The sequence below is a fragment of the Bactrocera tryoni genome, unplaced genomic scaffold, assembly GCF_016617805.1.
Source record: "Bactrocera tryoni isolate S06 unplaced genomic scaffold, CSIRO_BtryS06_freeze2 scaffold_25, whole genome shotgun sequence".
NCBI classification, from domain to species: domain Eukaryota; kingdom Metazoa; phylum Arthropoda; class Insecta; order Diptera; family Tephritidae; genus Bactrocera; species Bactrocera tryoni.
The window spans coordinates 19,928,515-19,954,742 of record NW_024395977.1 but is presented as its reverse complement, the minus strand read 5'-3'; the positions used below and the strand labels follow the sequence as shown (position 1 = coordinate 19,954,742).

The 26,228-nt window shown below is 35.7% G+C and overlaps 2 protein-coding genes across 2 annotated transcripts in view; both read right to left on the bottom strand.

Annotated features, from left to right (window-relative positions):
- Positions 1-16,262, bottom strand: part of LOC120780272 (xaa-Pro aminopeptidase ApepP) — a 141,388-nt gene extending 125,126 nt beyond the window's left edge. Inside the window, exon 1 of the mRNA XM_040112536.1 lies at positions 15,869-16,262. Within this exon, the coding sequence (XP_039968470.1) occupies positions 15,869-16,262 (394 nt within the window). The remainder of the gene's footprint in view (positions 1-15,868) is intronic.
- LOC120780276 lies at positions 1,840-2,632 on the bottom strand. The gene is made up of 3 exons (XM_040112541.1): positions 2,567-2,632; positions 2,320-2,500; positions 1,840-2,252 (listed from the first exon to the last, which is right to left on the bottom strand). The coding sequence occupies exons 1-3, from the start codon at positions 2,629-2,631 to the stop codon at positions 2,181-2,183; spliced, it is 318 nt and encodes a 105-aa protein (XP_039968475.1). The 5' UTR covers position 2,632; the 3' UTR covers positions 1,840-2,180.
- Positions 16,263-26,228: the final 9,966 nt, after the last annotated feature.

Genomic DNA, 26,228 nt, shown 5'->3' with positions numbered 1-26,228 from the left:
ACTGGATCAGCTAACCTCAGAGATCGAAGGCTCATTGAATGTAGGTAAGGTGATACTCTGTGGTTTCTCAGATATCGAAGATGCTTTTGACAACACGTCTTTCCAAAGCATGGGAAAAGCACAGAAAACACCGGTGCGCAGATGGATAGAGGCCGTACTGTACACTAGGATAGCTGAAACAGTAACATTCAGAGAGTGAGAAATTACTAATATGATCGAATACCTAGACCTGACCATAAGCAAGACTACAAAAGCACTCATGGTGTGCAATCGACTTGCCGAGAAATCCTGGGGCTGCAACAAATAGATTATCAGGTGAGTGTACATCGTGTTCGTAAGACCGATTATGACTTATGGGGCAGTGGCATGATCCTCAAAAGTATCGTAAACTTCGGTAGGACTTTAACTATCGAAGTTATACAAAGGGGTGTGGGAGAAGGTTGGTAATCTCGTATAAGCAAATAAAAGCCCTAACTGGTGATATATCACTGGCCAGGGTTTTCATTTACTACGCACCTTTTATATGACGGTTCCGATTATTTTGGCAGTCGGGTAAAAAACACGAATTTCGGTATAAAAGGGGTATGTGTTGATAGGGAAGCTTCTCCAGAGGAGGAATATGCAAAAATTATGTTGTTAACATTTGCATTTTTTAAAATATTCCTGATTAAAAGATGCAAAGTTTGTATCAATAACACATAGTTTCACTAAACTTGTTCACATTTTTTACTTTATATATTTAAATATACACTCCAAACATTAAAATAAGTTCACACTTCACTTTTATTTTGTTATTTTTAGTTTTTTATTTTATTGATTTAAAAATCAAGTAGCACACTCATCATTGAAAAGTTAGATTATTTACAATTATGAAGAGAGCGAGCGTTGCCACATCTTACACACCAAATTTGAAGGATTGTTTAACGATAGCGTTTTCTTTGTTTGTATTTCCACGTGATTCTTTTTTCTTTATTAACTATAAAAAGATTATTTCTCTCATTTTTAAGCTATCAGCCGTGCTCCCAGTTTCACATTTCAATTTCACAATGTGATTTTAAAAATTTCCTGTGAAAGTGAATTCGTGTGCTCCCAATTTCACAAATTTTGTTATCGATATTTTCCCATTGTTTCCTCATTCTCAACAGCTGACAAGCATCTGAGAGGATTTTATTGAAAATTTATAAATATTGTAAAATGCCATTTATTTTTTCAATTGCTTGTTTTGAAGCCAAAAGAAGGCGTAAAATTATGGAAATTAGGCGTAACAGACATCTGAGGAATGCCTCTAGCATTCTTAAAATTTCTGAAAAACGGTAAGTTAAATTCAACAACGTATTTGTGCCCATAATAATAGTGGCGAGTTTTACAGGTTTATTCAGTCGTTCCGTCTAAGTAAGGAATTATTTTTATTATTAGGAATTATCAGCAACTGAGTTCGAAGATCAACAAGATGGCACTTCAATAAGAAATGAAATAGCGCAATACTTGTCACAGTAACTGGCCAAATTCACTACTTTTTAATCAAGTCTTTTCTCTTTACCAATTAACTTTAAATTATACCAAAGGATACTCAAGATTTAAACAATTTTGTTTTCTATGTATTTATTTGGAGTTTTCAGTTTTATTAATTATTATTAATGTTTTATTGTAATATTGATTTGTATACTACAGCGAGATGCAAAAATAAATATACAATGTTCACATCGTTGTTTGTGTAACATTTTTTACAATAGAAATGGTTATATTTATATATGACATAAACCATGTTAAGTTAAAGTTTAAAACCTCAAACGTTATTATTTATCAGCCTTTTTAGAACTTCTAACTTTTCTGCTTCAATTTTTTGAATTATGCGGTGGTGCTCAAGCTGTTGGCGGTTATGCTCCTCTTGATGTGTTATAAGTTTCTGTAGACTGGTTGGAATGGTTTTCATGGTGTCCAGTTGCGCAGCACACACTTCGTCCAAAGTCTGCACATTTGATGTTTGGGGCCCCAACTTTCGACGTTTTGGGGTAGGCTCAGCTACCTCCTCAACAATTGGTGTTTCGGTTTGTATTGGCTCTTCAGTGCGTTGTGATACATTTTCTGCTTCTGTGTGCTCTTCCGGTACTCCAAAAGTAAGGGCACCTTCCAACCCATTCACCATTTCGAACAGACCACATATTTTTGCAACTTCCTCCTCAATTGGTAAAATAACGGTTCTTATTGTGCGCCAGTTTTTTGCGAACATGCATTTTCCAATCGAGCCGTACCTTTTAAGAAAACCCGAACTTACTTTTGTTTAACATTTATATTTGCTGTTAACCTGAAATGCCTTACTTTTTTCCAACCGGCAATGTCCTTTATAGGTGGGCCAGCAGCATTTAGTTTGCAGACTAATGCATGCCATTTGTCAGCAGCTATTGTCCGGTCACCTTTAATGAATCCTCTGGCTAAATCCTGGTTCAATTTCATGAATTCCACGAAAACGTTATCTTGCATTTGAGTTTTATGTTTGCCCCTGCAATGAAGATTATTTAATACTCATAAAATATGACATCAATTAACAAATTTAATAATTACTTACATGTTGCTGGTTTCGTTTTCCCCAAATAATTCCGATGACATGAAACAGCTGAAGAACTTAAGCATTGATGCCACAGCTGTGATTTTAAAATCGCGTTGTTTTTATTTAAGAATGCTTTGATATTATATGAAAACTATTCATTGCTCTTTAAATAAGTTAACTCAATAATTTTTATTTTGGATATAATATGTTGGACATGCCAAGGATTGCAGAAGTCAAATCGTATGGTTTTTTTCATATTAATATCAAAGCAAAGAACGAAACGAACACGAAATGAATCGGTGGGAATTTGTTCTGCAAAGCAAGTCAACCCTGCCTCACAATCGGTTACATTTCGGATTGAGCGATGCATGATTTTTTTGAGTATATCAGCAAATAATGTAAAAAATTCGTATATACCAAAAAATAAGTAATTTAAAAAGGTCATGAGTAGCACCTACAAATATCAAAGGATATATAAAAAAATTTTCTTATAGAAAATAATTTAACATTTTAACACATTTTGCCATTTACTTTTCATTTCACTGCCAACAAAGAACTCGGATTCGATCCACAAAAAATAATGTGAATGTGAAAGTGGGAGCATCAAATATGTGATTTCAAACCGAATTCACAAGGAAATTTGTGAATGTGAAATTGGGAGCACGGCTGTATAATTGAGTATGAAAAGTACTCGTTCAAAAAAATAACCCTGGTCGAGCCAATACCTGGGGTGACTGAAGTACTTTCGCGTTGTACTCTTTTCTGCGTTGGCGGCCTTTAGCCGCGCTCTAAAAAAAACACCTGGTCGAGCCAATACTCGGGTGGTCTGAAGTACTTTTGCGTAGTATCCTTTAAAAATATAATCCTGATCGAGCCAATACCCGGGGTAACCTCAGTATTTTATTACTTTATTACGTAATATTATTATATAATATTACTTAGTTTTTTACTAAATTTTAATAAAATATCTACTATATGCATAGAAAGATTGTTTATACACTTTTTTATTTGAAATATAATTTATAGAGAAACTTGTTTTTATTAGAACTAAAATTGCTAAATAAAAAAGGAGGTATTATAGCGAAAAAGAGAAATTTCAGCGAATTGATCATATTTGCTCATTATCACATGGCAGCGCTCTATTTCCTCACAATCGTTAGCACATAAATGATTCTTACTTCGAGTGTAAAAAGTGATTTTTAAAATATAAATTTCTCACTTATAAAAAGTTCAAAAAATGTAAATTGTGAATTTGTTTAAATGTTTATAGCTTAATTAAATGAATTTGAATTGAAACAAGTGCATCATGTAAATTAAATGTAGTGAAATAACTTAGGTATTTTTCTGCTTCGCCAAAAGGCTGCATCCAAACTCCAGCTCGGTCCGGTGTAATACGTGCAATGGATGGAGCCCCCGCAACACTCAGCAAGGGCGTCGCCTAACAACACCACAGTGCGACAACCGCCCCTGCGGGTTTCACAGCTGCAACAAACACCACCTACACGCCACGCTCTCCTCCTCAAAAATCACCCATGGACACCCGCAACAAACCCGAATACTACAACTCAACTTCAACGGACTCCAGAGTAAGATCGAAGAGATTTCACTAACGAACCGGGAACGCGTATCGATAGCTGCGGTCCAAGAAACCAAGCTAAAAGCGGAAAAGATTGATGATTCGACATTCTGCACAATGAATGACAAAGCCCAATATTACCATTGCTAGTGATGGTCTGATAGCTAGCATAACCTGGCGACCTATGCTAACTCTCGCATCAGACCACCTGCCTATAATTATCTCGACAGAGATTTTGTTTCTGTGGGCAACCGCACCTTCGTTAACTTTAACAAAGCTAACTTGGTCGGCTTCACAGAATTTACTGAGAGCACCTTCAACGCTCTACCCATTCCTACGGACGTATCCGTTGGCGAACGTCGTTTCCGCAAGGTGATCGCAGAAGCTACTGCTCGCTTCATCCCGGCTGGAAGAATAGCGGAAATCCGCCCCAATTTCCCAGCCGAAGCAGCCGTTTTAGCTAACGAGCGTGACACCTTACGCCTTGCCGATCCCGGAGATCCCTGAATAAGGGACTTCAATTTGGGGTCGGTACAGATTGGGAAGCTTCTCCAGAGGGGAAGCTTCTTTTATTTTTTTTATATTTTAGCTATATTTGTTAATTTTTAAATCACTTAGCACACTCATCATTGAAAAGGTTAGATTGTTTACAATTATGAGGAAAACGAGCCTTGAAACACCTTAAACACCAAATATGAAGGATTCAACGATTTTTCTTTGTTTGTTGATGTTCTTGTTCTAACGGTTATCAATCCCCGTTAGAATGGTAAGGGTTATCCTGTTGTCGTCGACGTCCTCTAGCGAGAGGCCCAGAAAACGTGCTTTTTCGACGAAGTCGGATCAAAGGGAAAGGGGTGTTAGATGAGTAGAGTTCGCAGGGCGTGGAAAGAGGTGGCCAGTGTCATGCGGAGACTCGTTGCATACAGGACATATATTGGGTATGTCGGGGTCTATTCTGGACAAGTAGGTGTTTAACCTGCTTCAATATCCAGAACGAAGCTGAGCTAGGGTAACTCACGTTGTGGTTTGTGGTCACGGTGGTGGTTTGACTCCAAGAACGCCTTTTACTGCAAAGGAGTCGGTGAAGGTGTTGATAGCTCCACTGTGAATGACTGATGGTACCTGTCGGAAGTTAGTTGCGTCCGAAGTCTGGTCGGCGTACTGTACGATGTCGTCGACGTAGTTAAGGAAAGACCTCTTGATGCTCCTAGGAGGCGATTCCGCTCCAAGCAGGTGGCTGCAACGTTGATTTCCACAAAAACATTCTAGGAGGAACTGCATGGAGAAGAGTTCATTATACTCATTAACTGGGAGCATAAGCGTTTGACTATGTAGGTGTTCGATGGGAGACATCAAGAGGCATCCTGTCGTAGTCCGGAGTGCAGTGTTCTGGCAGGTCTGGAGTTTCCTCATCTGCGTACCACTGCATCCAGGCGACCCTATTGAGGACCGGCCGGCCGATTGGCTTGTATGTTGTCAACAACGTTTCTTTGTATTTCCCCATTTCGGAATTTTGACGCCATCGACTACAATATTAAGCTGAAGTCTATACTCCTTCGTCCAGTATGTAAATATGGTCGCCGTGGATTTGGTGGGTGAAAGTGTTAGGTTCCGTTCAGTGAGGAAACGAAAAAGGTCGGAGAGATAGCCGTTAACTTTTGAACACACAACGACGTCAATATGGTGCAATCATCTGCGTACGAGGTTATGGAAACTCTCTCTGGTGACTGTGGGAGTTTCGAGATGTAGAAGTTAAACAGAAGCGGGGAGTGGAACCCGCTATTTAATTCTTCTCAGTTTAAATAATTCACGTCGAAATAGTACAGATGAACGTCGACCGCTCAGGTTTCAGGCTTCTCAATATCTTGCAGTAGCGTTGTGTGGTTGACTGTGTCAAAAGCTTTCGACAACTCCGGAGAGGAGAGTTATCGGACGATAGCACTCCCCTTTGTTGGCGGGTTTCCCAGGTTTCAGTAGTGAGACCACTCTTCCGACTTTCCACACATCGGGTATTTGAAGAGTGGTCAGCACCAGGTTGATAGTCTAAGATCCCACCATAGCACGACCATCACCCATCGTATTACGGGATGAAAATATTTTTTATATAAAATTTGTTAAATTAAAATATTAATTTCGAGGAGGTTGCCTGGAAATTGTGATGCTGAGAGTAAATAATTAATAATTAAAAAAAGATTTTTTTTTTTTAACATTACACCCACTCTCTTACGCAATAAGCAGTAGACTAATCGAAAGCATATAGCTTGTAGAATATGCAAACACTGGGTTGCCTTCTTTTTCCCGGTGCAATTATTGGGTTGCCAGGTACATACAGGTAACTTAAAAATAGTGATTTGCACCTATCGACTTACGCGATAAACCTTATACCAAAATAAAGATAATTTTATTGCGAGTATAATGATATAAGGTTGCCTGCGAAAAATTGGTGCTGAATCCCGGTTGTCGAGTATTAAAAAACGAAATATTCGTGCGGCTGAATACGTGCGAAAGATACGTCCGAGGAATGTATTCAGTGCCAAAGAAAAGGACGCAGCATTGCAGTTGTGTGTCGCTCCTTCGTCGAAAAAAAAACAGCCTTGGTACATTTTTTAGCTGAGTATTGGGAAAACCAAAATTTGGTAGCGATCATCGGAAATAAAAAGATTTTTTTAACTGTTGACCACCAGTGTTTCTCTTACGAAGTCCAACAAAATTCCATAAAAAAAGTGAAGAAGTTGATTATGTGTCATCATGAAAATGCGGATACGAGGATGATTTTTCATCCATATAAAGCGCCACCTGAGTCGAAAATTTTAATTAATGCCTCTGATACCGATGTTCTGGTTATTTTGCTGGGAAATATTCACAAAATTCAGCATTCTGAAATTTGCCTAGCCAATTCAGCGACAAAAAATAAAAATTATCAACATTTGGAGTGCATTAATTGCACTTTTACATTACAAGTTATGCCTAAGTATTCCAGCTTTCCATGCATTTACAGGATGTGATTATACGGCTGCATTCTACAATAAAGGAAAAGTGAAACCATGTATATAAATTATTTTCCAAAAACGAAAAGTATCAGACAGTTTTTTCATCATTGACAGATGAAGCTGGTGTTTTTATCAACGAAAAAATGGACACAGCTCAAGAGTTCACAGCTAATATGTATGGTATAAAAAACTGCAATAGGGTGAATGAAGCGAGATATCGAAATTTTGTGAAAAGTTATTCTTCAAAAGAAGACAACGAAAAATTCTTAAAAAAAAAGTAAAAGTTTTGAGTCAAATACTATACCACCGTGCTGGATATCACTTAAACAAAAAACTTTAAGAACAATTTTTGTGAATTCTATGTGGCTCATGCAACGGATCCTGAATGTGTTAAACTACAGCCTGAAACCTGCTTTTGGTTTGTTGATGATTATCTAAAACCAACAGGATTCATTGGGGACCAAACGCCTTTAACAGTATAAGATATTGCTGAAATGACAGAAAAAGAAAATAGTGACGACGAATGTTCAGAACTTGAAGATGCCAGTTTTTCTTTGGATGAATCAGATTTTGAATAATTTTTAATCACTATGTTATTGTATTTATAACAAATGGCACTGAATACTTTCCTCGGACGTATCTTTCGCACGTATTCAGCCGCACGAATATTTCGGTTTTTAATACTCGACAACCGGGATTCAGCACCAATTTTTCGCAGGCAACCTTATATCATTATACTCGCAATAAAATTATCTTTATTTTGGTATAAGGTTTATCGCGTAAGTCGATAGGTGCAAATCACTATTTTTAAGTTACCTGTATGTACCTGGCAACCCAATAATTGCACCGGGAAAAAGAAGGCAACCCAGTGTTTGCATATTCTACAAGCTATATGCTTTCGATTAGTCTACTGCTTATTGCGTAAGAGAGTGGGTGTAATGTTAAAAAAATCTTTTTTAATTATTAATTATTTACACTTAGCATCACAATTTCCAGGCAACCTCCTCGAAATTAATATTTTAATTTAACAAATTTTATATAAAAAATATTTTCATCCCGTAATACGATGGGTGATGGTCGTACTATGGTGGGATCTCCTACTATGAGGACCTTGGTGAGATAATATACTCCCATCGAGCCTAGATGCTTTAGCATAAGTATATTGATTCTATCAGGGCTAATGGATTTATATGATTTCGATTTGTTGATGGCATTCTGAACCTCCCCATCGGTGAAAGTAAGTGGCGCGCAATCGTTTGGCATTTTGCGCAGCCGTCGGTTAAGACATCGCTTGGTTTTGTCTACCAAAGGGTGCAGTGTAAATTGCCGGCTAAAACAGCTCGTGCACTTCTTCGGGTCCGAAGAGGCATCACCATTGAATTGAACTTAAACTCGGTTGTCATGTCTCTTCGGGTTAGATAAACTCTTGACGGTTGTCCATAGAAACAAAATCGGGAGGAATGCCAAAGATAGTGGTCCCCGCCTAGTGCCAGAAGGTTTTCACCACGAAGTAGCGCGCCTATATTCGGGTGCATGCATATATTAAATATTATATATATATATTAAATATTTCGAGCTCGACATCGCCTGACCGGATAGCTATACCCTGACATTCTAGGGTAGTATCCCTGCGGTCGATGTCTTCATCGATTAGACAATACTGCACGGTGTTGTGCAATATGAAGGCTTGACCTTCACCATTATCTCGCTCGCGATCCTTACGTATAACGTTGAAAGCGGCACAACACAGAAAATCTGATCGGCTGTTTAACGTGATTTCTTGGACCGCAGCTATCAATACGCGTTACCGATTCATAAGTGCAACTAGTGGGAGCTATGTTGCCTGCTTGAGCTCCTGGGGACCGTGGAGGTCCTCTGTTGGCCACTCGGGGTGAGTGGCGGCGCGGCACGCGAACTATGTGCTGATTGCCGTAGAGGCTAGTGTCGCAGTAGTGCGTTGGCCACATGGTCCCACGTAACTCATGGTCCACTCCCTATGTATCTTAAGGCCTGAGCTGGTCTTAAGATGGCTCCATCCAATGCATGTGTTTCTCCTGACCGATGTGGAGTTTGGATGGAGCCTTTTTGAGCAAAAGCAGCAGAAAAAGTCCTCCGAGCTGGGGTTGGACTCAATGCCAGCACGAGTCAGGAGTATACGGAGCAACCCTGCTACAAGGTATTGCTCCAATGACGACAAACATAGATTAACACTTACCGATCCAAACGGAATTAGATCGCCGAAAAAACAGCCCTTGATCGGATAAAATCCGGGACAATTCCGGTGCGTAGAACCAGCTTTCGTAGGAATTGTAAAATAAAATAATTCAAATTCTGTTTGTATTTTCGCGTGATTCTTTTTTCTATATTAACTATAGTAAAAAATACTTTCCAATATTTTTCAAGCTATAATTGAAATGTGAACACTTTTTCCTTATACATATGTATATGTATAATACGTGATTTATATTTAATATACACAAATAAGTAAAACTCTACATATGATAATATTATAAAATTTATATCATATCGCGTAGTACTCCTTTCTGCGTTGGAGGCCTTCGGCCGCGCTTTAAAAAAATAACACTGGTCGAGCGAATACTCAGGGTGACTGAAGTACTTTTGCGTAGTACTATGCTAACTACAAGTGAAAAAAGTAATTTTTAAAATATACATTTCTTACTTATAAAACCTGCAAAAAGTGTAAATTGTGATTTTTTTTTAATGTTTACAGTTTAACTAAATGAATTTGAAGTGAAAAATGTGCATAGAGTGCGTTAAATGTAGTAAAAAAAGCGTATTGAAATATTCGAATTTTGGGAATTTTTGAACTTTATGGTCGAATATCTCTTAAACTAAACGTTTTTATATTTTTTAATAAGGAGGACTCTCTTCTTTCCAACAGTACCTTCAGATCGCGGCGCCAAAGAAATCGGAATTATGTCCCGAAATTGGGGGATCCTATTCTAAAATTTACTCAGCAGCTATTTTAGTACGTGTTTTTTCGATTTGTGATAAATTTTACAATATTTTATAATTTTATATCTATTAACACATTTATCTGGAAAACACAACTGCGTATCGCAGCCATTTCTTTAAATAAAATTGTTGTTATACCTATTTCGGGGTTTAAGTGGGTATGTACGGATAGAGGAGGTCCACCAGGTCAAGAATATGGCTATGTTCGTAAATGCATCATGACTTGCAGCATAAGCAACAGTAGCAACACTGCAAGTTTGACGTTTGATACTTCTTATACAATTTTTGACAATTTGCAGATACATTTGTTTGCATTTTTGAACGCGTATAGTACTAAAATGGAAATTTTGCTGAATCTAACACTAGACGAAATTTGTGAGCAAAGAAATGATAGATTTTCTTTAAATTTAAGAAAAAGAGGGTATTGAAGTCAAAAAGAAAATTTGTAGGTACAAATGTTTGTCTTTAAAAAGAAAAATACCTAAAACGAATCATTTATTAAAACAATAAAGTCGTTTCCCGAGGACATATTCAACCGTACTCTCAGCAATAACTGCGTCTCCGCATTACTGAGATTTTCACTAAAAATTTAAAAATAATTTATACAATTATTATTAACATAATTTAACTAAATTCCAATACAAAAATTAAAATAAAACAGTTTTGCACTTACTTTCCGTCAGACATCGTAGTTAAATGCAGTAAACAATTTTTTGATAGAAATTATGTATGACAGTTGATAGAAGTGTTGCTTTTTTGAACGCTTGATTATTGCAGTGTTGCAATATTGCATTTCTGAACGTTCTGTTTGTTATGCAATCGTCATGATGCGCGTCATGATGCATTTACGAACATAGCCTATATGTATATATACTATATATATAGTTGCCACTGACTTATGGTTTTTGAGCGGCAACTATATACATATACACATACATATGTATATATGGCACGATTCCGATTTCTTTGGCGCCGCGATTTGAAGGTACCGTTGGAAAGAGTAAGTCCTCCTGATTAAAAAATATTCGACCTTAAAGTTCAAAAATTCCCAAAATTCGAACATTTCAACAAGCTATTTTACCACATTAAACACACTTTACTCACATTTTTCACTTCAAATTAATTAAATTAATCTACAAACTTTTAAATAAATCCACATTTTACACTTTTATCAGTTTTTTTACCGAAGAAATCTTTATTTTAAAAATTACATTTTACACTCGTAGTGAACATCATGTGTGTGCTAAAAATTACGACGAAATGGAGCGCTGCCATGTGATAATAAGGAAATTCGCTGAAATTCGTTTTTTCCCAAAAATTTCTCTATCCATTTATATGGATATGTTCTTTATTTAATTTAATAAACAAATGGGAAGAATTTAGTATACCATCCCATGATTTCGGGAATAAAATGGATATGGTCGAATAGAGGAGATTCTCCAGATCACGAACATACATCAATGGTTATAGCCGCAGGAAGCTTATTGTTTTCGAGTTAAGTGGCTGCTAAATACAGTTTAAGTGGCTGCCAATGTAAAAATGAGTTCTACGGGAGAAAAAAAATGTATATACCCGTTGTTGGACCGACCAGGGTTATTTTTTTTTGAAGCGCGGCCAAAGGCCACCCACGCAAAAAGGAGTTGTACGCGAAAAAAATTTGATACACCCCGGTGTTGGACCGACTAGGGTTATTTTTTTGAAGCGCGGCCGAAGGCCGCCCACCCAAAAAGGAGTTCAACGCGAAAAAAATTTGATACACCCCGGTGTTGGACCGACTAGGGTTATTTTTTTTGAAGCGAGGCCGAAGGCCGCCCACGCAAAAAGGAGTTCTACGCGAAAAAAATTTGATACACCCCGGTGTTGGACCGATAAGGGTTATTGTTTTTTATAGGATGTTGATTTTCGTATTTGGGGTATAATCTGTTCCCTTTATTTCATTTAGTTATTTTACAAATGATGTTGATAAGGTAACACTGATTATATGACAGTTTGTAATTCATTTGTTATTCTTAAATAATCAAATTCAACAATAATTTAAATGTTTATTAAAAGCTATTCTTGCACTATATTATATAAAATAAATGTGTGCAAATGAATAAGTGATGTGTTAGTGTATATAAAAGTGAAAAATATAAGTGCAAAATTAATTTTATATATCGAAAATATGTAATTAAAATATTGCAAATTTTCAACTTAAAACGCGAATAACTCGAAAACTATAAGCTTCCTGCGGCTATAACCATATATATTCGTGATCAGGAGATTCTCCTCTACCCGACCATACCCATTTTATTCCCGAAATCCTGGGATGGTATACTAAAGCCGACCCAAACAAATAAGTAATATTATATAATAATATATACATATGTATATGTATACCTATATATATGTATATAGTAATATTATATATATTGTCACCTAATATAAAAAACAACGTATTATCAAAAATAAATGGAAAGCGCTGACAGATATAATAACCAAAATTTAACCATTTTATAATGAAAACTCAAATTTTGTTTCAATATACGTACAAGATAACTAAAAAATATAACCACTTTTTAACGAAACTCAATATACACTCAGTCCTTTTTTTACGCGATTTTTGGTTCTGCCACTAATCGCGTAAAAAAAAATCGCGTAAAAATGGTTAGTTTTCCAATATTAACTGACGTATTGGTTCCGAATATAAAAAATATCGCGTATAACAAAATATACGCGCAAAAAAATATTCAAAAACAATACAATAAGTTTCAAATTTCAAATTTCAGACTTATGATTTATTCATTCATATCAAAATAAAAAATACAAAACAAAAACCATATATAAAAGAGAAGAAAATAGAAAATAGGTAGATTTATTGAAAAAACCGTTGAATGCTGTTTAATCACTGTCATTATCCGTAGTGGAAATTATTCTTAGCCGCTTATTTTGATGGCCGGCACTGATATCACTAGAATTTGTATCAGAATCAATAGTAAGAACTATGGATTGATGTTCTGATTGACTTAGCATCTCCGATTGAGTTTGCACCATAAATTCAGTTAATTTTGTTTGAATGCTTCTTTTTGGACCCAATAAATTCCGATGTAGTAGTTCTTTATATCTTAACATGCAGAGACTCAATTCTTTCTGAAAAATTCGTGCACGTTTGGCATCAGTATCATTTGCTACAAAATAATTTTCCAATTCTGCTGCAAGTTTAAGACCAAGCAAAAAACGAAGAAAAGCAATCGCGTTAAAGTGAGAAATTCGCGTAAAAAAAGGAATTTGCGCTGCAAAAATAACCGCGTTAAAGTGAAATAGCGTAAAAAGAGATCGCGTAAAAAAAGGACTGAGTGTATATTTTTTATTTTAACGCAGAAAGGAGTACTATGCGAAAGTACTTCAGTCACATAAATCACATATTACACATATACATATGTAGAAAGAATTTTTTTATAGTTAATATAGAAAAAAGAATCACGCGAAAAAGCAAACAAAGAAAAATTGTTAAAAATCCTACATATTTGCTCTTTAAGATGTGGCAAGGCTCGTTTTCCTCATAATTGTAAACAATCTAACCTTTTCAACGATGAGTGTGCTAAGTGATAAAATATAACAAAATAAAAGTGAAATGTAAACTTATTTTAATGTTTAGAGCAGGGTTCTCATTTACTACTCCGTAGCAGCAAAATTTCTAAAATTATTGCTATACTATCGCAATCTCTCTCACTTTGTCGGGAGCGACAGCATAGCCTTAGCATAACAATGTAAAGTATGTGCTCTACTCTGCTCCGAGTTTTGTTAGGTAATAAACTATAGCTGGAGCGGGAGCAAAAAATTTAATTCTGCGCTATGCTCTGGCGTAGCGGTAGCAAAAAATTTGGAGCGGTAGCACAGCAGAGCTAATGAAAATTGTCATGTGCTGCAGCTCCCGCATGTGTTTGATGTTTTTTTTTCTTTTTTGCTATTTTCTGTCATAATATTTGAATTAGTTGAATAATTCAAACAAAAAAATGTTATGCAAATCATTTTGGCACTTTTTGCGTCAAGTGACTTTATAAATCTAAAATCAAATATTTTATGAAATATATTAATGGAGTTAATTAGATAATAATTGAACAAATTATATTTTTTTTTTATTATGTAAAATATTTACCATTTTTATATTACCAAAAACATCATCTATTCCAAATGTACAATACTCAATTACTATGAATTTTCGAAATTAATTTTAACTACATATACTTTTTCTCTTTTTATATACATTACGGTGTTTTTTTTTTGAACGAATAATTTTTTTCAGTCCCGTCACGAAATTTCCTTGGAAATACCCCAAAAAAAAAGTCCCTGAAAATTTTAGCCCTAAATATTAACATTAAGAACTGGTCTAAGGCATGTACAAATTTTCCATAGAAAATACCCTACAATCCTGATTTTTATCTTTAAATTCCCACAGATCAGAGGTATTTTATGGCATCGCTTTGACTTTAGACGCTATAGCTCTTGTCAGGTATACAAAATGCGAACAAATGCGAATTTCGTGGAAAAATCAGGTTTAGATTCCTCGCAGGTGTGAGTTTCGACTTTGTTGCTCTGGGCACTTTTGTAGAGTGAACAATTTTGAGAAACATGCGTCTAAAGTAAAGCGATGCCATAAAATACCTCTGATCTGTGGGAATTTAAAGATAAAAATCAGCGCACGAAAAAAAATAACCCTGGTCGGTCCAACACCCCGGCGTTCATAATTCTTCTGTGTCCAACTTCTTCTTCTTTCTGCAATAATAATGAATTATAAATTTTTCTATTATGTATTTCTCATTTTTACCAATTCTCTTTCAGACCCGAATATTGAGAATATCGATAATTCGAAAACGATCAGTTCATGAACCCATTCGAATTTACCGCAGTGATGCCATAATTTCGAACATACCTCGCCATTTTTGTTGAAGTGAAGTGATCGTGAAGTTTTTCATATTTTTATAAAAATAACATAAAAACCAATTTCTCTTGTTAATTTACTAAACAGCATCAATAATTACGTGTATATAATTGATAGAAAATATATTTTTAACATCTAAAGACGTGTAAAGTGCAAAAGTGAATTTTTGATTTGGGGAAATACAATGTTTTTCTATTAAAACAAAGAAAATATTGTTTTTAAAAGCACGCGCCTAACATATTCGTAAAGTAGAACTAAAAACGAGTATTTTAAGACATTTCCCGTGAAAATTGGTGCACGTTTTCGGAAAAGCCGCTCCGCTGAACATTTACCAATATTACTTATTTGTTTATTAAATTAAATAAAGAATATATCCACATGAATGGATAGAGGAATTTTTGGGAAAAATGGCTTTTCAGCGAATTTCCTTATTATCACATGGGCGCGCCCCATTTCGTCGCAATTTTTAGCACACACATGGTGTTCACTACCAATGTAAAATGTAATTTTTAAAATAAAGATTTCTTCGGTAAAAAAACTGATAAAAGTGTAAAATGTGGATTTATTTAAAAGTTTATAGTTTAATTTAATTAATTTGAAGTGAAACATGTGAGTAAAGTGTTTAATGTGGTAAATAGCTTGTTGAAATGTTCGAATTTTGGGGATTTTTGAACTTTAAGGTCGAATATCTCGTAAACTAAGCGTTTGCGGTACCTATAACCCTATATATTTTTTAATTAGGAGGACTTCTTCTTTCAAACGATACCTTCAAATCGCGGCGCCAAAGAAATCGGAATTGTGCCCCCATTTTAACCCCGAAATCGGTGGATGCTATTCTAAAATTTACCCACTCTTACCCCTAGATTTCATATCCTTTTGAATAGGCTTCCATTGTCGGTAAGAAATAAGCTTAGGATCAACACCAACACTACTGCTAATAGGTGTGTTATCGCAAATCCATTTTCCAATAGTTGGTGTAGAAGGTAAGCCATCCTTCATAAGCTCCCAATTAGAATCCATTTGCTTTTCAGCTTGTTGATAGTATCTTCCGTCCGTCCACATTAATGCTTTTTCCGGAGTAACAACAGCAGTACCAGCTGATCCATTGAATCCACTGATAAAAGCCCTTCTCGCATCATGCGGCGAAATATATTCATTTTGATGGGAATCCTCAGTCGGCACAATGTAAGCCTTCAGACCACGAACTTTCATATGAAAACGTAAATTCTCAAGCACAGCACTGGTTTGCATTTTTAGAAACACTTTCCAAAGTTTATACTAATGAAAAGCAAATAATATATTCACTTCTATTAAATAGAAGCAATTAATAACCGTATACGTGATAATGGCTATCGGACTTTTATTTACAACTCAATTCTACAGGCAATAAATATTAACAATAAAACATTAATGCTTCATTTAGTCTCCACGTGCCGCTCTTCCGTATAGACAACGTAGTCGTTGTTGTTCAATGTTGCTGTTTCAATATAATATACAAGTCTAAATATTTTATAGTAATTAAGATAATCATTTTAATATATGTATTTGAAACATTCCTGAACCAAATCATATTATGACAGTTGAATGCAATTATTAAAACTAGAAGACTATTTATTAATAATAATTGGATTTTAGGTTTTTTGATGGTTTACTTTATGAAAAATCATTAGCCCTAATCTGATGCCCCTCACAAATATCACCACCCTCACTATTGTGAGGTTTTCCGTATACTTATATGTGACCTGGTCTACGGAAAGGGGGCTAAGGTGTCAAAAAAGAAGAGAACAATTAATGAGATAACGAGAAACTGACGATTATCTTTAACAGCTTTTCCCAGAAAACTAGTTTTCGCACGTTAGCTACCTTTTCGTAGACCAGGTCACATATGATTTCAAAAGCACCAATGCTCACAAATTTGTTATGTCTGAATGCAAACCTCACAATGCAAATCGGTTGATTTGTTTTGTTAATTGCAACATTTTTAAAGAAATTTTAAATTATTTTATTGAAATACAAATGTATAAGGCTAGAAGTGTGCCAAACTATCCCATTGCTGATATATGATATGAGGAAGATCAACAACAACTACTTTGTCACTACGATGGGTGGCACCATGAATGATAGAATATAAGATTACGACACTAGTTTACCTTAGTTTTTTTCGGTTTAGCTCGTGACAATTCTTACAAAAACAAATACATTGTGCAACAATTTCGTGACGTAACAGTTTTGCGTTGAGAAGAACAAGCATAGAAATGCATACAAATTGTAAACAGAAAAGTAAACACTTTTGGAAATTCCCAAAATAATATTAATTCATTTGTCTTTGCAGGAAAAATTTCAGTGGAATGTTTCGAATATTGTTGCGAGAAAAGATATAAGTAGTTTTAGGCACATCCACAATAAGTAGAGTAGCAAGGAATTGGAAGAATCAATCCACAAAAAGAAACGCAAACTTAATAAAATAATAATATAGTTTTAGTTTTATAGATTAAGTTAATTTATTTTCATATTCATATTAGAATTATTACTAACATAAATATCCGTTTATGTACAATAAAAGAAAGACTGAAATATCATAAACACAATTGATTTAATCATTCACTTTATTTGGAATTAGTTGACGATAGGTTAAAAATATGATACAAATATATCTTCAATATAATTTCACAATTCTTTTATCATAATTTCATACATCTGATACATCTGAACTTATAATATATGTATATATTTATATACAACACAAGAAACGTCTTCTCCATTTGAATCACAACTTAATAGAGAATTTTATTATCAATAGGCCGATATATTTCTTTAGAAATTATACAAATCTTTTCACTCAACAATATTCAATCGCTTCACTAAAACTTTTCATTAAATCGAAAGAATTAATAATATTTTGCAAATTTACAAAAGTGTTTACTTTTCTGTTTACAATTTGCAAACCATTTGACAGTTTTTCACTCTTGTTCTTCTCAACACGGAACTATGACGTTCCGTAATGGCGGTCGTCGTAATCTTGGCACGTTTAATACTAACTGTAGCGTAAGAAGAATATTACAACTGGTTCACACACTAAATACGCCTTTCGAACTTTTCAGTCAGTACATACTTATGTGCTGAACACATTGAGCGCGACAGACTGCAGCAGCACGACAGTAAACTGAAAATGGCGTGTGAATCCTTCTACATGAACATTTGTAAGAAGGCAGCGACATAACAAAGAACGGCATGTCCACAAAACAACACAGTTGTCCATTTAGCATGTACACAATTTCGTTGTGGCCATACTAATACCTTGCACTTCAATGAAAATTTAATATTTTGTTCAAAGTGAAATTTTTTATGCAAAAAATAAGTAAATAGGTAAATTTATTTGTTTTAAATTATCAATTGTTATTACAAATGTTATAATAGAGCTATAAAACAGCTATTTTATGCTTTTATTTGTAAAATAACGTCAGGTTTGTTAGAGCTTTGAATAATTTTACATTTTACATATTAGTGGCATCACCACTCTACCTCATCTCTCTACTGTCAACTCTACTGTCGTCCTACTGCCGTTGGTAAATATAAAAAATATATTGAAGTTAGCGAGAACGACAACTGTCGGCCTGCAGTCGTGTAGTCGTGCAGCTGTCAAAATAACTGTGTCCGTAATAACGTGTGTATTTTAATATTTGACAGATGTCGTTTGCAGTCTGTCGCGCTCAATGTGTGCAGCACTTTATGTGCGCAAAGCAAAGCAGATGAATTTGTTGCCATCAACCACAATCATTCGGCACATAGATTTAAATAAAAGGACTTAAAAATAATAAAGAGGTTGCAGTATAGGCGCGTTACCGAATTTTTTTCGGTATTAGGTTCCCCCAGAGGTCTATTTTCACCCATATAATATATACAATACAAAACAAAACTATTTGTAATAATTTAAACAAAAATAGATATATTCTTCCAATATTTTAAATAAAATAGAAAAGATTTACCAATATATTGATACAATAAATAAAATTTTAATCAAAACTAGGTAAATTTAATCTTTATGTATTTTAATAATCGAAATGCATTTGAAAATTTAACGAAAACGTACTTAAAATAACAAATTGGATAGCATAACACGGCAACACACTCGTGCCTGTTCTAAGGCATTTGGCCGTTTTAGTAGTAGAATATTTAAGAAACCCTAACGAACTGCCTGGGCTTTTGCCTCATTCTATTGCATTCTTAATGTAATTTCTGTCATTCTATAAGCTTTCGCCTGCGTATGTATAGGTTGGTACGCAGCTCTCAAGTAATTGCTCAAGAAAAAAAATACATTATTTCTCAAGTAATTTTGACAGCTGGTTACGCATTGTGAATGATCTACATTAGAAGAGCAAGAGAGAATAAACAAAGAAAAAAAACTTTGTGCGTAATATGTACATATGTGTGTATGTGTATGGTAACATAAATATTTTCGTTGAGATTTAAGAAATTTTGTTGATGATTTGTAGGTTTTATACAACATTTCGAAATGGAATATGCTTCATCATAATGATTTCAACTAATTTAGGATGAATTGGACGATTACTTCAAATTTCCTTCAAGAAACAATTGTTGATTTGATGTTTCTTCGCAAAACCAGGTTTGCCATATTCACATTTTACTGAAAACAAGTATCAAAAACTAGTACTAGATTTCTTGAGAGCTGCGTACTAGCACAAGTAAGTTTATCGCAGGAAAGTTTCTTGACCGTTTCTTAAGGGTTTTTTTATATGAAGTTTTCACGTTTCTTGAGAGCTGCGTACTAAGCTTATGGGTGAAAACTACTGGATTTGTTACTTGTAGGTTTATAGAATGACCACAATCACAAATAAAATATATATAAAGTAACGAAAATTAAAGAAAACGCGAAATTTAAATACATTTGATAAAATGTTTTGTGATGTGATGCTGAAATATTATAAAAATCATTGCAGATTAAAATTAGATGATTTATTAAATCATTTCTACTTAAATTTTGTACTCGCATATAAAACGACTACTATGTAATCATTTATAATCGTAATGAATGTTATACCATGTTCAGACCGACACTTAATCACACGATTTCGGCTGTTGAATGGATTATCCCACTAATCTTAAAAATTTATTAAGATTTCGCCATACAAAAATGACAGTTCCAAATCACTTCATTGAAATGATTTGAAACTGATCCACGCTAAATGTCTTTGTGCGACTCTGATTTTACGCAATCTATTTGTCAGCACTGGAAATCTGTTACATTATCACAGCTGATTTCGACACTACAAAGGGAAAAAAATGTTAACAAACAAATTTTTTTTTAAGCAATGAATCTAATTTCATCTGAAAATCGACTTAGCAAATGAAAAAATGAATCCATTATTTCTATTATATGGAAAATATTAAAAAAAGCCGTCTTTTTATTTCAAAATACTATATGACAATCTTTTCTTTTGATAAATATTAAGCGATGTGAATTCTTGATTAACAATAACGGCTGGTTTTTGATCTTTCTAACGGCAGTGAGAACACTGTTGGGTCATGAAATGCTTAAATATAATCTGATCTTTTAAATTTTCGGTCTGAACATGGTATTATGTCTTCTAATTTAACCCCTTGACGTATCAACAAGCACAATGAAATTCGCTTTCAACTGTTCGCACACAACTTGCACTAAGCAAGTCACAAATGACTAACACGCTTGTTTTAAAAATTTACAAACAATAAAATACTTCGATTTAATTTTAATGCGTAACAAAAAATATGGATAGTTACACAACTGATCTGCAGGAGATAATGCACTCAACTGCAACAATGTTGTTTGTTTATATTATTAGCAGAAAATAACGGGAAAATTTCAATTCTCTTTTCATCAAATGTACACATAGGCACAGAAATTGTACCACGAGTCAGACTGGTGAAAATACGTCAAGGGGTTAAATGCCCAAAAACTATTATTTTGTCCGATCTGGCTGCAATGGGAAATGTTAAACTTAAAACTGCTAAAAATATTAAACGACCTCTATGTAGTAACATAATAATTACCGAGCGATTCTGTACTGTGATACAGTCACAAGTCTCTAAAATTGAGATCTTAAATAAAGGAAATTGTTGTGACTTGAAAAGATTCTGCAATTCAGTACGTGACAGTCACAAAATTTTAATCAGTTTATGTTTCTGTATTTTACTTTTAGTTCTTCAACTTTTCTTTGTATATGTTCCTTCCACTTCAACTTTGAATCCAGCGTCATACCAAGATATTACGCAGTGTGAAGTGCGGGATTACTTCATTCCTAATATACATATATGCGGATATTCATACATATGTAACAGTTTGGTTGATTTTTTTCTTAGCTTCTGACCTGATGCAGGTAACCATCTGCAAATGTGGCGATTGTGCAGTTTGGTGGGGTAGGCATCAGAGATCTGCAAAGAGTTACTTGAATCAGAGAACATAAAACATAGAGAAGGTGCAGGTTCGACAGCGAACATTTGATAAAATTGCGACACGGAATCTCACCACACAACAACAGAATTCACGCTGGGAAATGTTAACATTTTTAACAGTTCCAACATACTCAAACAGAGAATATGAAGAGAAATATTATATGTACGGCATATGATGCCATAGCATGTATGCGCAATCAAGGAATATTGAAGAAAAATATGAAGACACATAAATATATGAATGCATGCTCCTTATGATACTCCCAACACAGCATGGTGATATTTCCATGCTTCGATTTTGCTTTCATAATGTATGCAAATATGTATGCTTTTGCGTTTTGCCGTCGGTATATTGGCATGTAAAAATAATTATGATTAGAGTATAATTTTGTATGAATGCATGCATAGTCCTATTTACAGTCAATTTGGACTTGTATATTTAATAATTTAATTTGATTTTTACATAATATACTATACTAATAAATATTTTTGTATTATGTTTGTTGGTAATAGAAATTGAATTTATCTCAACAATATATAAATGTATCGTCTATCATATTAATCTTATTATCTGCCCATATGATTACAAGTATGTATGTACATATATGCATGTGCGCATTCAGAAATTCAAATCATGATTTTATCACTTATCAATATATTACAAGCGCGCGCATTGACCTGCATGTTCATACTTTCATGTATACTTATAGTATATGTACATATATTATATTTGTTTACACTTCCGAACAAATAATGCACAAGCATACAAACATACATGTGAATATCCTTTCGGAGGAACTCAAAAATTTTGAGAACGCCTCCAAAAGGCAAACATGAAGAATTCGCCGCTGCTGGATCAGCAAAAAGATGTGAAAATGCCGACCAAACAGACAAAGGCGGTAAATCTGAGCAGCCTCAGAATAGTGAAAATCCCAATACTTTCTGCAAATTGGGTATAAAAATTAGAGAGCTCGAAAGCATGATGTCCAGACAGAGACATATAAATCAAGCAATGCGTGATCTAGTAAGCTGCATCACAAGCTTGTATGAAAAGCAGGAGAATCCGTCGAAAAGAGTCATGGTAGGGAAAGCGTCGCAGGTATCCCCTATTCAAAGTGAAAAAAATGCACCGAAGAGACCACGCGAGGTATTGGGATATTTGCCACCAACGAGAAGCCCAAAAACATGAGCCACAAAGTCCAAGCAACATATAGTGAGGTCACTAAACTCATGCCCAAAGACGGTTTGGGAGAAAAGACCGCAGGCGAGAAATGGATAGACGTTGTTAGAAAGAAGAAACCGATCGAGAAGAGAATCAGATCGAAACCAGACGCTATTATTTTAACAAAAAAGGAGGGAGCGTCGTATGCCGATATACTGAAGAAAATAAAATGTGACAAAGGCCTTGAAGAACTGGGTTCAAATGTGAAGTACATTAGAAAAACCCTCAAAGGAGACCTACTAATTGAACTAAAAAATCAAGCAGAAAAGAGAGCCGACATGTTCGAAAGCGCCCTAGAAGGAGTTATTGGTGAGATGGCCGTAATACAGCCAAAATCCCATAATATTACCATCATGTGCAAAGACTCGGACGAGATAACCACCCCTGAAGAAATCTGTGAGGCATTACGAAAGGAGTGTGGGATCCAAAACCTGGGGAAGCAAAATATAGAAAATCTGCGGAAAACTCGAAGTGGCACTCAAATAGCCCTTATATGCCTACGAGCTGAGGATGCCAAAACTTTACTCAAGTGGGGTAAAGTTAAGATCGGGTGGTCTATCTGTCGCCTCCGGGAATTTTCACCTATTACTCGTTGTTTTAGGTGCTTCCAAATTAGACATATAGCACACAAATGTTGCAGCCCCATTGATAGGTCTTCCCTTTGTACACGTTGCGGAACCCAGGTCACGTAGCAAAGTCATGTACAAATTCCCCAAGTTGTATGCTCTGCAAAGGGAAGCACTCCGTTCTAAGTACGGTTTGTCCTAAATATGCAGATATGTTGAAGTCAATGAAATAATGAAGATATTGCAATTAAATCTCAACCATTGCGCTGCAGCGCAAGACCTACTAAATCAGACAGTGCTAGAAGAAAACATAGATGTCGCTCTATTAAGCGAACAATATTCTCAACGTTCGGAAAGCACTTGGAATAAAGATATAAGTGGCAAGGCGGCAATATGGGCCTGCAAAGGTCAAGCGTTCACATCACGTTCCAACGAAACCCATAACGGCTTTACTTGGGCGAACATACAAGGAATATGTTTTGTAAGCTGCTATGCTCGTCCTAGTGCAACAATTAGCGAATTTGAAGACTTTCTCCTAGAGCTATCCCTAGAAATCAGAAGCAAATCGCCAATAATAATAGCGGGAGATTTTAACGCATGGTCTACTGCATGGGGTAGCAGAATTACTAATCATCGTGGTCGCCTCATTCTAGAATTTTTGAGTCAAACAAACCTTACGATTCTAAACAGTGGCACACAAAATACCTTTCAAAAGGGAAATAAAGGTTCAATAATTGATTTAATGTTTGCCAACAACGCGCTTAGCAGGCATACTAAGTGGAAAGTGTCAGATATGTACACAAATAGCGACCATATGGCTATAATTGCTGAAGTCTCGTTCTCCAAAGAAACGGAACACTGTCCGAGAAATACCTTCCGAAAACGAAGTTGGCGGCAAAAGGAATTTGATACCGACGTTTTTGAGAGTGTCTGGAGTACGGCAAATGCATCAGGCGAAAACGCAGCCCACTTAGTATCCGCTGTGCGGAAGGAACTAGTTGCAGCATGCGATGCAACTATGCGCAGGACGAGATACTATAACAATCGAAAGCCGGTATACTGGTGGAACGACGAAATTGCCAAGCTGAGGAAGCTCTGTCACTCAGCTAGACGCCGCCTACAGCGTAACCAGGGATGTGATAACGCAATCAGCCTCAGAGAGAAGCATTTAAATGCCAAAAAAAGCTCCTGAAGTCAGCCATTATCCGTAGTAAGAGATCCTGTTTCGAAAAGCTCTGCGAAGAAACCAAAATAGACCCCTGGGGAACGGCATACAAAATTTGTATGTCGAAGTTCAAAACTAAATCGCAGCAACCCAAGAATGCATTATTTATGAAAAATGTTGTTGAAACGTTATTCCCGACACATGCCTCCATTTCCTATATAAGACGAAACGAAGCTACGGAGCCACCCCTATTAGTCACAGAAGACGAACTATTGGCTATTGCAAAAAAAATCAAAAACTACAAAGCGACTGGAATATATGGTATACCAAATAAAGCCCTTAAAGAAGCTATAACTCTAAGGCCCAGTTTATTTATTAACATGTCCAATGCGTGTATATTAGAAGGGGTATTCCCCGATCCGTGGAAGATACAGCGTCTGGTTCTACTGCCAAAGCCAAAAAAAGCCACCAGAAGAACCTTCATCTTATCGACCTCTTTGCATGCTCGACACAATTAGGAAAGTGTACGAAAGCATTGTAAGAAACCGCTTGGAGATAGCAATCCAAAAAGCCGGCGGATTAGCGGAGAGACAATACGGCTTTATTAAGAAGAGGTCCACTATTGACGCACTAAGAGAAGTAGTCGACACTGCGAAATGTGCAATAAGTGGAAAAAGGTGGAAAGGTGGTACAAAAAAATACTGCGCGCTAATAACCCTGGATGTAAAGAACGCGTTCAACTCCGCAAAATGGGAAAATATAATAAAAGCCCTACACGATATACACGCTCCTCATTATCTGATAAATATTATAATGAGTTACTTTAAAAATAGGAGATTGCTATTCGAGACGGACGAGGGCACTCAGAGCTACACTATCTCCAGTGGAGTACCGCAAGGCTCGGTTTTAGGCCCGCTGCTATGGAACCTGATGTACGACGGGGTGTTAAGAATACCGCAACCAAAAAATGTGAAAACAATCGCATATGCGGATGACCTCATAGTGGTAGCTGTAGCTAAACATCTGGATGACCTTCGGATCAAATGCAATGACAGCATAAATGGTTTGCGCCGATGGTTTGCTACCATGAGTCTAGAGCTTGCTGAGCAGAAAACAGAAGTCCTGCTCATAAGCTCCAGGAAAATTGAGGAGAAAATATCGCTCACCACAGGAGAATGTGAGATTACTTCACAGCCGCAGTTGAAGTACCTTGGGGTAATAGTGGACTCACGACTCAAGTTCAAGGAACACTTGGAAAATGCGACGCGTAAAGCAAATAAAATATATAATGCGTTATCTAGAATGATGGCAAATAAAGGCTGTGTGCGTTCCAGCCGACGATGTTTAATAGCTAAGGTAATAAGTTCAGTTATCCTGTATGCGGCTCCAATATGGATACAGGCGTTAGAAATAAAATCATATGCTAGACCATTTAACACAGTGCATAGGCTTTCAGCAATACGCTTGATAAGTGCTTTGCGAACCATTTCAAATGACGCTGCTGAGGTATTAGCCAGTATGACGTCGATTGACATCCAGGGAGACGAATTCGCGCGAATATATAACTTGTCAGAGATGTGTACTACTGCAAGAAGAGGAGAGAGAATTAAAAGCATTGAAATGTGGCAGCAGGGGACCTTGACTTCTACCTTACCCAAATACTCAGTGGGCATGGTTGCTTTAGAAGCTCCCTATTCAAATATCGTCATGACTTTAGTCCATACTGTCCGACGTGTACAGAGTGTATAGAAGACTCTGAACACGTGTTCTTTTATTGCCCTCGGTTTTCAAGTGTTCAGGAAAAGTTGAAAACC

Coding starts and splice junctions, on each gene's coding strand:
- LOC120780276 (XM_040112541.1), bottom strand. CDS start 2,631: ATGCTTAAGTTCTTCAGCTGTTTCATGTCATCGGAATTATTTGGGGAA. Junction 2,501..2,566: donor GAAAACGAAACCAGCAACAT/GTAAGTAATTAT, acceptor TCTTCATTGCAG/GGGCAAACATAAAACTCAAA. Junction 2,253..2,319: donor ACATTGCCGGTTGGAAAAAA/GTAAGGCATTTC, acceptor TTTTCTTAAAAG/GTACGGCTCGATTGGAAAAT.